This window comes from Scardinius erythrophthalmus, assembly GCF_964197995.2.
Source record: "Scardinius erythrophthalmus genome assembly, chromosome: 21".
In the NCBI taxonomy this organism is placed as follows: Eukaryota; Metazoa; Chordata; class Actinopteri; order Cypriniformes; family Leuciscidae; genus Scardinius; species Scardinius erythrophthalmus.
In genome coordinates this window covers 21296234-21310802 of record NC_138241.1, presented here as the reverse complement: position 1 = coordinate 21310802, position 14569 = coordinate 21296234, and the positions used below count along the sequence as shown (strand labels likewise).

Genomic DNA, 14569 nt, shown 5'->3' with positions numbered 1-14569 from the left:
CATCAACAGTACATTTAAAATATGTGAGGCTTCCTTATCACCAAATTTCTGATAAGAAACAAATTAACAGCTCTAACAATCAATTGTAGAGAATTCTTGACACTTTATATTCCAAGGAAGATCCTATGCAAACAACTCCGGATTTAAGTGCTTTTGTTGTACTTTATTGCTGGAGCTGTGTTTACCAACCTGGTTTGTCATAGTAGTGATCAAAGGCCACCGGGAAATGTCCTACTTTTTACAGAAACCTATATACATTGTTAGTGCAACAGGAACAAAATGAAAAAAAAGTTTTGTCCTTTGAATAATTACAAACAGGAACATGAGAATTAAACATTTAAAATGCCTAAGGCCTGGTTCCACAGACAGGGTTTAGATTAAGCCAGAATTAAGCCTTAGTTTAATTAGGACATTTAAGTAGTTTTATAAATGTGCCTTGGAAAAAAACATTACTGATGTGCTCTATGCTCAGTGTAAGTTGCTTTTCAGGTCAAACATGCATTTTAGTCTATTATTAAGAATATTATTAGTCTTATAATTTCTTCGAGTTTCATTTACTAACTCTCATCTCGTTCCAAAACTATGTGGGACATATAGAAGATATCTTGACAAATGCCTTAGTGTTTTTTGTTTGTTTTTTTGTCCATACAATGGAAGTCAATGGTCACCAGAACTCCATGGTTACCAACATTCTTCAAAATATATTTTGTGTTCCACGGAAGAAAGTAAGCAATTTGATACAACATGAGGGTGAGTAAATGATGAAAGAATTAAATTTTTTTGGTGAACAATGCCTTTAAGTGAAACATGTCTAGAATGTGTAACTGTCTAATAATAATAATAGTAATAATAATAATATTAACTAAAATATTGAAATATAGCTGTTTTTCAAGGTGGAAGGAAAGTACTTGAACTTATATTATTTTTTTATTAATTTTGTCATCTTGTAAATTAAAAATGTTGTCTTTGATCACCCACTTTTTTATGTAAAATGGAAAAAAATTCCTTTCTGAAGACTGATCAGTCTTTCAATACTCAGAGCTCTCCCCCACCCCCCGTCTCTCTCGCTCAGTCCCTCCCATTTCAGTCTTTCATTCATTTACTGCTTAACTCAATGCAGTTAAACTTCAGTGTTGACATCAGGTTTCTCTCAGAGGGATAAAGACATTGGATCTAGACTACAGACTCAATTAAACTGAACTAAGAGGAACACACTCAACAAAAGCTGGACTTTAAAGGTAAAACAGGTACTATTCTAAAAGTTTTTATGTGTTACCTGAACAATATAATTTCTCTCTATCTCTTATCTAGCTTCCTCTCTCTTTACTTAGTTCTCATTTTACCGTTTTTAGGTAAACAGTTTAGTTTCAATTCAGTTACGCTGATCCGTTTAACCTGTCTATACTAAATTGGAGAGAGTGAAAGAGTGAGTTCTGCTTCTGTTTGTATTAATATGTCATAAATTGTACAACAAACAAGTTTGAAGGTGATTTTATTTGTCTAAAAATAATTCTGTGCTGCCTACATAGCATTCCCATTCCTGACAATGTTTTTGTTTTTATACTTTAGCAAGGAGGATGTGTTTTAGGATGTAAGTACAGCTGGCAGACGCTGCCGTTCATCTTTCTCTAATTTTTACAATTATTGCTGTAATTATAAGACAATGGTCATGCTTATGATGACTTGTTATGTTCTAAAGAAGCTTTTAGTGAATGGACTAATTATTAAATTAACTTTATCATCTCACAGGTGATGTCTGATGTCCATAAGAATCGATGACCTAAAAACTCACTGACTAGTGATTGAAAACATGAGGTCCAGAATGATAGGAGGGTTTTGGAGTGGCGTTTTGCTGTTTCTCTGCACATTTGTAAGCGGACAACCATCCTGTCCTGTAGAGACGATAAGAACAGAGCTACAAAATCCAAATGAGAAACCTTCCCAGCTGACCTTCAACAGTGCCTTTATGTCTCCAATTGTAAATTCATTCCTGGGTTCAGTCCAGCCCAAGCCATTCCCTAAAGGTGAGTTCATGTAATGTAGTTTTGATCTACGTGTTTGACAAAGGCGTATATACACACAGCAACTGTTTTTTTTTTATGTTGGGTAGTCTGTCATCAAAAGTTTGGTTATATATATGCAAACAAGATATGTGGCCCAGATGAATCAGACATGATCTTCTGAGAGTGTAATGGCTGTATTAGACTCATTAGAGGAGGTTTATAGGCTGGCTTGATGCACATGGTTAGATGGTGCTCATTCAGGTGGGATAAATGCACTCAGTTAATTGTCAGAAACAAAAACCACTGTGCAAATAACCATGCAAATGTCCACGAGATTTGAATCAACACCCCTCCCCATTCCAAATACTTTGTTTACCTCAAAAATACGTTATTGCTGTGTACCTTTCAAGCAGAATGTATAGTAACAGTCTGGTTCACAAATGAAAAGGCAAACTTTTAGGTTAATTATTTCCTGTAAACTCATTGTATGCTGAAAAATATCGCATGACCTCATAAAGTTCAAAACTGTTCATAAAATGATAACAATGTCTCTTTGATCTATAATTACAGGATCAAACACGCACTAACACATCCCTTCCACAATAAATTATTTTTTATTCTAACAACAGAATGAAGCATTACTTCTTACGAATGCTGTGGAATGAAATATTACTCCATAGAAACCTCATTGAAAGTTCATGTTACAATGACAAATGCCTATTCATCATCACGCATCAATAGAGTTTTATTGTGCCAAGTCTAATTTTCTACTTTGACTCAAGTTAAGTATTTTATTATAAGCTGACATCAATAGCTATTTAGGAAAAGAAATCATGAAATTAAGTATGCAAAATTGTGTTAATGTTATACAGTAGAGAGTTGCTAGAGCTTTGACCATGCCCACTTCATCACTGTTGGCCTCTGAGACTCTCAAAGCACAATCAAAATGCTGGAACACTGATTGTGTGTTGTGTAAATGAATATTAAAAAGAAATGTACAATGTTTTGACATTTTTTCCCTGTAGATATGCTGGTTGGATTTATAAAAAGCAGCGGAACCATACAAAATGATATGATTAAAGAGGTATGTAATTATAATTCACCTGCATGTAAATAAATAGTTTGATCATAAATAACACCTTAGTCAGATTTATGCAATAGATATTTTAAACTTCCTATGTAGAAGAATATGTCCAGGTGAGAGAAGCCCTGTTCGGGATGTAATACCTACAAAATATTTTTTTATATATCTTATATCATATATTCTGTTCAAGTGGAGATCAAAATGTGTAACTTGTTAGTCTTCGGCTTAATAAAAAACAAAAAAAACAAATTCTCAGTAAATCTGTATAAGGATCTCGGACAGGTTTCTCAGGAATTTTTTTTTTTTACCATAAGTAAATGATGCCAACAGCTTTATTTTGTTGTGTAAACACTCACTATTTGCCAGTTTCGATGGCTGATTTGATCTCACCATCAGACATGTTTTGGGTACACACTTGAGCAGAGCACATGAGCACACATACACCTATATGATGTCATCAAGAGTTTTTACTGCTTTACTGAGTCATATACCCACACTAACCAACCTGTCTAACCTCTTTCAATTGTGGCAAGGTTTTGCTGTATGAGGTAGGTTTCCTGGTCTGTGTAGCCATTGGGATCCTCTACATTGTCCTGATGCCTCTAATTGGCCTATTCTTCGCCTGCTGCCGTTGCTGTGGTAACTGCGGGGGCCGGATGCACCAGAAGCAGAAAACGAACATCCACTGCAAGCGAAGAAGCTTTTACTGCTCCACATTTATCATAACTGCACTAATTCTGTGAGCACCAGTTTGAGTTTAACATTTAGTGATCTTAAGACAAAAGCGTATTTTTTTTTTTATATAACTGGTATATATTATCATGTATTTTATGTAATAAACATTCACCGGCCATTTTATTATGGTACAGCTGTTCAACTGCTTGTTAACGCAAATATCTAATCAGCCAATCACACTGAGCATCAGAATGAGGAAGAAAGGTGATTTAAGTGACTAAACGTAGCATTGTTGTTGGTGCTAGAAAGGCTGGCCTGAGTATTTCGATCGACTAGGATTTTCATGCACAACCATCTCTAGGGTTTACAGAGAATGGTCAGAAAAAGAGAAAATATCCAGTGAGTGGCAGTTCTGTGGGCGAAAATGCCTTGTTGATGCCAGAGGAGAATAGGCAGACTGGTTGGAGCTGATAGAAAGGCAACAGTAACTCAAATAACCACTCATTACAACCGAGGTCTGCAGAAGAGCATCTCTGAAGAGGTTCAGATGGACTACAGCAGCAGAAGATACACCGGTGCCACTCCTGTCAGATAAGAACAGGAAACTGAGGCTACAATTCGCACGGGCTCACCAACATTGGACAGTAGAAGATTGGAAAACCATTGCCTGGCCGGATGAGTCTCGATTTCTGCTGCGACATTCAGATGAATGGGGCAGAATTTGACGTAAACAACATGGACAGCATGATTCCATCTTGCCTTGTATCAATGGTTCAGGCTGCTGGTGGTGGTGTAATAGTGTGGGGGACACTTTCTTGCCACACTTCGGGCCGCTTAGTACCAACTGAGTATCGTTTAAACGCAGTGGTGTAGCGTCTGGATATGCAGGGTATGCACGTGCATATGGGCCCGAGCAGGTTGGGGGCCCGCAGCGTACAGGGCCCCTCCGCCCCAGGAGGTGATTTTAATCTATCATGTCAATATGGACTAAAATCTCTGAGGAATGTTTCCAGAGCCCTGTTGAATCTGACACGAAGAATTAAGGCAGTTCTGAAGGAAAAAAGTGGGTTCCAACCCAGTACTAGCAAGGTGTACCTAATAAAGTGGCTGGTGAGTGTATATCAGTATGCTAAATTAATATGAATTGCTGTGCAGGGCAGGGAACGTTTGCATGTTCCTGAGCAGTACATACACTTCAGAGACTGTGATGGGCAGCCCCAGAGAACTCAAAGACATCTTGGAGAATGTCAAAAGCTATATTACCACTGTTCCTGAGGTACATCATTCAGAAGGGAGAAGTGAAATGTTGTATGAAATACCATGTTATATGTCACACATCACCCTTTTACACTACCTTTCAAAAATAAAGAAAAAAAAACCCCAGTAATATTGTGAAATATTATTACAGTTTAAAATAAGTATTTTCTAACTGAATATATTTTAAAATGTAATTTATTCCTGTGATGGCAAAGCTGAATTTTCAGCAGCCATCAATCCATTCTTCAGTGTCACATGATCATTCAGAAATGATTTATGCTGATTTGGTGAAACATTTAACAAGTCACTTTTCTTATTATTATAAATGTTGAAAACATTTATGCTGCTTAATATTTGTATGGAAACAGCAATGCATTTTTTAGGATTCTTTGGTTGATAGAAAGTTCAAAAGATCTTTGTTTATTTTAAATCGAAATCTTTTGTAATGTTATAAATATCTTTACTTTAACTTTTGATCAATTTAATGTATTCTTTCTGAATAAAAAAGCCTTACTTTTTTCCATTTCTAGAATAGACACTGTTTAGGGTGATTTATCTTAACAAATTAAATTAAATTATTTCAATACTGAATTGAACTTAATGCAACTAATACATAATGGAAATTTTATACTTTTATTTCCTCAACAGCAAATCCGACAAGTGACGAATGAGAGCTCTGCGACTGTGGATAAGGTTGAATACAACTTAAATGGTACGTCCTGTATCTCTCAAGACCAGAGTCAGAAATTAATAGAAGCTTATGGCAATGTAAAAATTGTGGCTGTATTGCCAATTATTAAAAAAGTTATGTCTCACACGAAATTCCTAAATTTTTTATTTCTATAGAAACAGGGCCTTTGCTTGGCAAATCGATACAGAATGGTCTTAAAGGTGCCCTCGACCCAGCATTCACATCAATTAATGAAATAGCTAAAGGTATGTACAGCATATACACATCAAATGATACAGCCGTCCACCCACCACAGTCCCTTTCTTTGGGAAACTCGCTTCATGAACAAGCCTGTGCTTCTTGACTCAACTTTGCAGCATTAATGAATCCATTGATTTAAAAATATTTTGTTCTTTATGTATATGTGTGTTACAGTGATAAATAGCACCAGCACTGGACTGCTTCATCTTAATAAAACCTTGGATCTGTTGAAACCGAAGGTGGATGCACTGCAAGCTAATTTATCAGCAGTGAGGCAGCGGATTAACAACACTCTCCATATGTCAGACTGTGTAAACTGCACTTCCTTTCAGCCAGAACTGGACAAACTGTCATTGGATGGAAGTCTTGATGTAAGCTAAACCAGAGGTGCCATGAACAAACCAGTGACAAGTTCAGTGGGAAATTCTGTTATGGCTGTTCAGTGAAGCATCCTGCTTATATCCTGATTCCACGTCAGGCTTTGTGGTAGTTTCAGGTTTAGCATTAAGAGCAAATAAATGCACAAACGTGGATGGATCATTACACAATAATTATCCCTTTCTTTGAAGCTCTAGACATTTAATGATTGAAGCAGAGCGAGTTCTGCGTCAATCTTCTGGGGAAAACATAAGAGCTACTAGAAAACCCAAAAATATTTTGACTTAGATTACTTGACTACTATATAGCATTTTTCTAGAAGTACAGAGGACCAAAGTGTATTACCAGTCATCTATGTACACAAAGGCACAAACGCTCTCATTGAAGGGAAGCAAGGACAGGAACAAAGAAACAAACAATAAGGAGTAACTCAAGACGTCATTGTTAACTCATCAATGTTTACAAGCTCTTTCTCTTGGAAACCTAACTCTTACCTGGTCAAAATACATTTCCATAGATACAGGTTTTCTGTTGTAGAGAAAAATAAGAACGTGTCACTGTGAATGTGGATGTCAGCATAGTAGTGTGTGTATGTTCACAGCTTTTACTGCCCTCTAGTGTTTAATGTGGTGCTATGCTTGATCCTTCTTTTTTGCAATGCTTGACAGTGACAGTCTTTTTTGAGACAACATTGAAAATATAGGACTATATTATAAGTATAATTTATATTATTTTATATTATAAATCATGTACATTCAGAATACAGTCATATCAGTAGTTTAATAAAAGCTGATTTATTTTACATGGAGCAAGGTGATGTTTTACAGCAGCACTCAAGCTAGCATGAACACACTGAAGTCAATGAGATATGAGTTTTCATAGTCATGTGATCATGTCTGAGATATGAGTAGTTTTCATACAGTCACTTTATAAAAAACTACTCATATAATTTTCTTCAGTATGTGGAGGAGTTCATGCTAGCTTGAGTGCTGCTGTAAAAGCAAAAGGGGACACCCTGACATGTATTTTCTTCACACCAGTTGTTGTGCTGATGTTGTTTTGCAATTTGTAATGAGATAATCTAATGACTTTGAATGTGTTTTGTCTTGCATAGTTTTCTGATCGTAATGATTTGAGATCTGCTGTAGACACGGCTATAAATGCTAATGTCACTGGACAGGCAGAAAAGGTTAGTGCCTTTTTTCACAGGTATACATTTTCACTTCAGTGCATTTTTATACACACACACAACACACACATACACACACACAGTTACCGTTCAGAAGTTTAGGGTCGATATGATTTTTTTTTTATGTTACAAAAGTCTCTTATGCTCATCAAGGCTGCATTTATTTGTTTAAAAAATAAAGTACAAACTTTTATATTGTAAAATATTGTTACAGTTTAAAATGAAGAAAATCATTCTATAAATCTAATATGCTGATTTGCTAGTCAAGAATAATCAGTTAAAAACAGTTGTGCTGCTTATTATTTTGTAGAAACTGATTTTTTTTCAGGATTCTTTGATGAATATAAAAAGAAAAGCATTCATTTAAAACCGGAATCTTTTGTAATATTCTAGTAATAGTCTTGATCAGTGTAATGTGTTCTTGCTATATATACGTTTTTTCTTACTGACTTTAAACTTTTAAATGTACTGTATTTAACAGTTATAATGATTTTTTACTAACTATTGTTCAATGTCTACACATGTTTGTTTCCCAGGGGAGAGACTTTTTTGATAGTATTCCTCAAAAGGTGAAAACTCAGACGGCAACAAGTGTGATTAGTAAGTGTGTGTTGTTAATTGACCTTAAAGAGTTTGTTGCTTCATTCTGGAAAATCATTTGATCTGACTATCTACTTCCACAAATGTTTGTTCACTGAAAGGGGGGGTGAAATGCTCATTTTCACTCAATCTCCTGTTAATCTTGAGTACCTATAGAGTAATATTGCATCCTTCATATCTCCAAAAAGTCTTTTGTTTTATTATATTTTTAATTGAAAGATAGACTGTACCGAGTCTTTCCGGAAAAAAACGAGCGGCTGGGGGCGGGCCGTGTGGGCGAAGCTAAAGCTGTGCTTACCCGCCTAGCTAACAACACACAGAGACATTTGTTCAACAGTTTTACTCACCGTCCGGTTCCAACGCACGACCGCGAACCTTTATCGTTGTGACTGCTCGATCCTTAAGCATTAGACGATCTGCAAATCCGTCGATCTGGGCTTTGTTTATAAAACAATCATCGTCGAAATGCAGGGAACAACAGTCTTACACAACTCCGTTTATGCTCAGGAAAACAAACTCCATCCACGGGTTCCTTAACGCCGGGTTCTTTGGGAATCTGTGCAGGGTTGTCTTGCCCTGGCAACCAAAAACACACTTCTTTGGTGAAAGCCGGGCAGGGCGCTTTGATGGCGAACTGCTTTCACTCTCTTGCTCTGGTTTACGAATGTGCCCGCGCCCGCGATCTTACCGGAGAAGTGCCTTTAGGACCCATATATGGAAATTCCACTCTATCTTACATAAGACAGAGCCATATTCGAAAAAAACTTTCCGAAACTTGTGACAAACCGGAAGGAGTATTTTTGGAACAAAAATACTCCTTCAAACGTACAACTTAGTTTTTGAAACTTTGTCCATGTTTAGCATGGGAATCCAACTCTTTACCAGTGTAAAAAACTCAGTATGAATGAAATAGCATTTCACCCCCCCTTGAAGGTTTAAGTAGTGTAATGTACTTGAAGTTGCTGATCCGTCTATTTGTTAAAGTAATCTTTTGTCTTGTGTCCTTTAAAGTGGCTAAGTACGAGCTTGACAAGTTAAAAAAACAGATCTCAGGTGTGACTAAAGACCTTCCCCTTGATGTATTGGATAATATTTCAAGACCATTAACTGTTGTGCAGGATTCCATCTCAAAATATTCTCCAGAGATAGAGAAATCAAGTCAAATCAGGTACTTTCACAAAACTAAATTCCTATTTCCCATGATTCACTTTGTTTTCAAATACATTTTATTTTATTTAAATATATTTCAATTTCAACATTTACAATAATATCAAAGTGAAGAATAAACTTTGTGTGTGTGTGTGTGTGTGTGTGTGTGTGTGTGTGTGTGTGTGTGTGTGTGTATAGCCAGGCTATTGGATTGACCCTGAGCTGTCTGATTTTGCTGGTGGTGATCTGTAATATTCTGGGTCTGCTGCTGGGTACAGCTGGACTAAATGCTAAAGACAATCCCACTGAACGCTCCGGCACATCCAACTGTGGAGGAATATTCTTCATGGCGTGAGTACGATGTCAATGACTCCCCGGATTTGTGTTTGTGAAACAGGAAACTGTTGTCAGTGTGCATTTGTTCTATTGTTATATATAGTACAATAAAATAACACGGTACACATACAAATACTTCCTCTTGTCTCATTTTAGAGGGGTAGGTTTTAGCTTCCTGTTTTCCTGGATCTTCATGTTAGTGGTGTTGATACTTTTCATAGTGGGAGGAAATACCTACACCTTGGTCTGTAAACCATGGCAGAACAAGGAACTCATCCAGGTATTTCCAGAAACATTAACTCGTTGCGTTTAAACATATGGCTTTGACTAGTTGCTAGGAGTTAACCGTCTCTGGTAGTTTCCAGTAAATGTAAATTTTGCAGTAAGAGTATATATATGCCAGCATATTTGGTAATCAGTCATATTGTATTTCATAGGTTATTGACACTCCAGGGCTGATTCAAGGGTTCGATTTGTCCAAGATTCTGAATTTGAAAACAAACCTGAGCATTGTTAATGTGTACAGGTACATCTCACAAGGCAGTATGACTGATGGCTGACATATTTGCATAATTTGCCCAATATAAATAAATAAATCTTTTTTATTTTATTTCTAGTGATTGTCAAAATAATAAGCCCCTGTGGACCACATTACATCTGAATGAGGTCTTCGACCTAAATAATATGTTAAATATTTCAAAGGTGAGAATTTATTACCTCTACTTATCTATATGCCAGTGCATTACTTATTGGACAGTAATAGCTCAGCCTTCTGATTTTCTCAACAGTACGAAAGGCAGATTTATCAGACCTTTGAGGATACAAACATCAACATTGCAACCATCACTGTCCTCAGTCCGGAGGTAAAGTCCCAGCTATACAACTTCTCTAGCAGCGCCAGCACTATGAACTTCAGCAACATTATACTGCAGGTAAACTACAGTTCATTCTCAAATAGACTAGCGCATACTGTTTGTGAAATTAAATAAAGAATAATTTAATAAAGGGTACATAAAGGCCTTTCTTTTTACTAAGCATTATCTGGAAAAACAAAATATATGTATGATTATATATATGTATATATATACTTACTAAATGTACTTCAAGTTGCAAGAAAATTATAATCTTTTAATTGAATCTTAAAATCTTTTTGAGGAAAGCAAAATAATATATATATATATATATAAAATGGTTAAAAATATATGAGAAAATGTAAGATTTATCGAAAATAATGTATATTAGTGATATATTTTTGGCCATTTTTTTGTGTATTTTGGAATCTATTTAAAATCTGAAAATATATACTTGTAAAGTGAGGCTGGTAATGATTTTATTCTTTCATATTTTAGATTAATGATGTGTCAGGGACAAATCTGAGCTCAGCTGCAGAAAGTCTGGATAACTTGGCTGGTAAACAGGTGAATTTTACTGTCTTGTTAACAACCTCCTGCTCTGGAGTTAGACTGATGTAAATCACATAGACTTATTTGTGTGTTTCAGACAAATAAAAATATCAGTGAGCAACTGCGTGGGGAAGCTAAAGATCTGCGAGACATCCAGACTGACATCACGTTCAACATTATGCCTTTGCTGGTGTGTTAACACAAACAAAATACCTTGTTCAGAATTTAAAATCCAACTAATTGTGACGTTATCATTAGGAAAAAGTGAATATTAATATCAAAGTGTTCTTCACTAGTTTGCATCAGTTTGCTTTACTGTAACCTTCATCCTTTTCCTCTTTACAGCTGGAGCTGAATGCTACCATTAAGAATCTCAGCACAGTAGCATCACAAATCAATGTAAGTAAACACTAGAGTCATCATATCTGTCTGACTCACTGCCTAGAATACAGTTTATTAGTATTTAAAACAAGTTCATTAAAGACTCCATGAAATATGATGATTTGGTAATTTTATCACAGTTCAATAGCATATACAGTACAGTTTGAAAGTCAATTCTTTGTTAAATTAAATTAATACTTTTATTCAGCAAGAATGCATGAAATTGATCAAAGATGACAGTTACTAAAATTACTATTTCAAATAAATGCTGTAATATTCTATCCATCAAAGAATATTGAAAAAAACTGTATGCACGGTTTCCACAAAAAATAAAAAACTTTTTTCAACATTGATAATAATAAGAATTGTCATCACAGGTATAAATTAGAATTGAAAATATTTACATAAAAAAATCGATTACTTTAAATTGTTATAATATATAAAAATTTTACAGTTTTACTATATTTTTGTTCAAATAAATGTTGTATAAGTATAATGATAAGTACTAAACAAAACTTTTTATTCTGACTTTAACCATGCAGATATATATATATATATTTATCTTTACAGCCATAATTTAAAAATGCACTTACAGTATCTTCTAATTTCTTCTCTTCATTCGTTTTGTAGGCAACTGTGGAGGATGTTCTTAAAAATGTTGGTTATGCTCAGGACGTCCTGAACTACAACATATCACAAATAGTGAAAACTGTGAGTGCAAAATCAATGCTATATTTAGCTAAATCATCTGTCAGGATGTTTACTGTATGTAAAATGATGAAGCAATCTACGGGGTGTCTTAAAATAATAATCGCCGCTTCTTTCCTGCAGGAGAGCATGTCATTCATAGACTGTCAGCTGAAAATCTTTCAGGCATATGTTAGCTGGGCAAATCAAACGGTATATATTTGTCTTTATTAATATTCAAGTTGCCAACTATTTTAATGATTATTAATATTAATAGTTAATAATGTCATTGTGTTGTATTCTGTGTCAGATCACAGAGAGGATGGGTCGCTGTGGGCCTGTAGCTGCGGCATTAGACAGATCAGTGGATCTTCTTTGTAAACACCTAGTGGGATCTTTGGTAAGAATCTTTTGGCCTCTTTTTTCTTTTTTATAGTGCTGATGAATTTGTAAGTGCCCATGCAGTTGCCATCTAAAAAACCCTTAACAAACGATGTCCTGTCTGTTCCCCAGAATGCCTTTTGGTTCAGTTTGGGCTGGTGTATGATATTCTTGATCCCCAGCATCATTTTCTCAGTTAAACTGGCCAAGTACTACCGCAGGATGAAGTATTCAGATGTTTATGAGTAAGATATCTTATTTGTTTCCTAAATGTAAGGCAGATCATTTTTTACGTATGGATTAATTCAGTGTCTCCTTGTTTCTCTTTTTAAAGGAACAATAACATCAGGATGCATTCTTTCCCAAAGGCCCACCTAAAACCTGAATTATTTGGAAAATGAGAAACAACCACCTTTTACATACTTGCATAAATAAAAACGACAGTAAAAGTTTGATTTACACACGCAGACCCACATATCAATGAATTCACAATGGTGGACAAATTATGCAGCCCTTAAAGGGACATGGTGATATGAGATGGGAGAAAAAATGTCAATGCTTTTGCATTCCCTTGCAAATATTTTGCGTTCCCCCGAGAAATGTGCGTTACCTCACAAAACGTTTGCTTTCCTTGAGTTTTGCGAGCGAACGCCAAGTTTCTCGGGGGAACGCTAAAGCATACTTTTTTTTTTAAAAATTCCATCACTATGTTCCATTAGGGGCTCTGCAATAAAGAATGTAGAAAATGTAGTACTACTTTTAAGTGCTGTAGAGACTGTATCATAAATATAATTCCTTGTGTCAAATGATTTCAGCACTTAATATTTAAATGAAAAGAACAACTTTACTGTTACAACTGTGATTTTTTTTATTATAAGGGATTAATGGGAGGTCAAGTTTTAGAAAGCACTTTATGAGGTCCTGCAGGCATTGAGATTTATTTATGCCATTTTTTCAATAAGAAATGATGTGTTACATGTATACTGATGACATTGTAGTTTATAAAAAAAACATTTCTTTCAGACTGTTCTAATGAGGAATTAGCAGACAGTGACTGTTTAAACCATCTGACAATGGTTTAGTTTTGAAGAGGTGGCCTGTTAAACATTTCTTTCATGTCATGTGTTAATCACAATAGTAATAAAAGATGCTCACACTACCCTGCTGAACTTGTTTGTTTGGTGTAAACTAAAGCATCACTTGCCACTCTCTGTTTTGCCAACCCGTCTAGAAACCCTTCCCCCAGTCCACCCTACATCACGTGAACGAGGCCTTACGGTATGGTGCTGCTGCCATTACAAAAGTGTGCCAATCAGAGTGAAGTACTAGAGCAGTGAAACACGCATTCCACGCATATTTGTGCTGCTTAGGGGGGGAAAACCAGCAATCATGGGATTAAATATTTAGTAAAGTGATAGTATACTACCTTTCAAAAGCACTTATGTCATATAAAAGGGTATGATTTAAAAGCATACCATTGCTCGATAATATGGCTAGTAATTAGCATTTGGATTAGCAAGTGCCAGAGATCCTTAATTGACATGCGCTACGAGAGGCCATGAAACTGGTCTTGAAATATTTGAAATCTAATCCACATGCACTCTCATGCTATGTCTATGTAGGGCGTGAGAAAAATTACAAGGCCGTTAAATTATAACAGTGATTCTTGAAACATGTTAAAGGTTACAGAACAGAAAAATTGTTTATGTACAGAGAAATGATTTTGAATTAATCTGCAGAATATGTCCAGATGTATCTATTTACATTCCACACAAAAAATACACTACCTTTAAAAGTTTTGGGTCAGTTGTTTGAAGAAGTCTCTTATGCTCACCAAGGCAATTTATTTGAGCAAAAATACAGTAAGAACTGTAATAATGTGAAATATAATTACGATTTAAAATATCTGTTTTCTATTTTGATATATTTTAAAATGTAATTTTTTCATGTGATGGCAAAGCTTAATTTTTAAGCAGTCATTACTGTCACATGATCCTTCAGAAATTCTTATAATATGCTGATTTTGTTATTTTTCAGGAGACTTTCATTAATATAACATTTATTTAAAACATAAATATTTTTAATTTCAAATGTCTTTACTGTTACTGTTTCTTT

At 35.3% G+C, this 14569-nt stretch overlaps 1 protein-coding gene across 1 annotated transcript; it reads left to right on the top strand.

Annotated features, from left to right (window-relative positions):
• Positions 1 to 1822: 1822 nt before the first annotated feature.
• Positions 1823 to 13612, top strand: prom2 (prominin 2; the record flags this gene model as incomplete). Its single annotated transcript, XM_081351608.1, has 23 exons — positions 1823 to 2024; positions 3029 to 3087; positions 3621 to 3826; positions 4918 to 5038; positions 5668 to 5731; positions 5866 to 5955; positions 6125 to 6321; positions 7443 to 7517; positions 8054 to 8117; positions 9129 to 9285; positions 9465 to 9617; positions 9759 to 9882; positions 10040 to 10128; positions 10220 to 10304; positions 10391 to 10534; positions 10952 to 11020; positions 11103 to 11195; positions 11351 to 11404; positions 12017 to 12097; positions 12218 to 12286; positions 12384 to 12473; positions 12587 to 12699; positions 12789 to 13612. The coding sequence occupies 23 exons, from the start codon at positions 1823 to 1825 to the stop codon at positions 12853 to 12855; spliced, it is 2466 nt and encodes an 821-aa protein (XP_081207734.1). The 3' UTR covers positions 12856 to 13612.
• Positions 13613 to 14569: the final 957 nt, after the last annotated feature.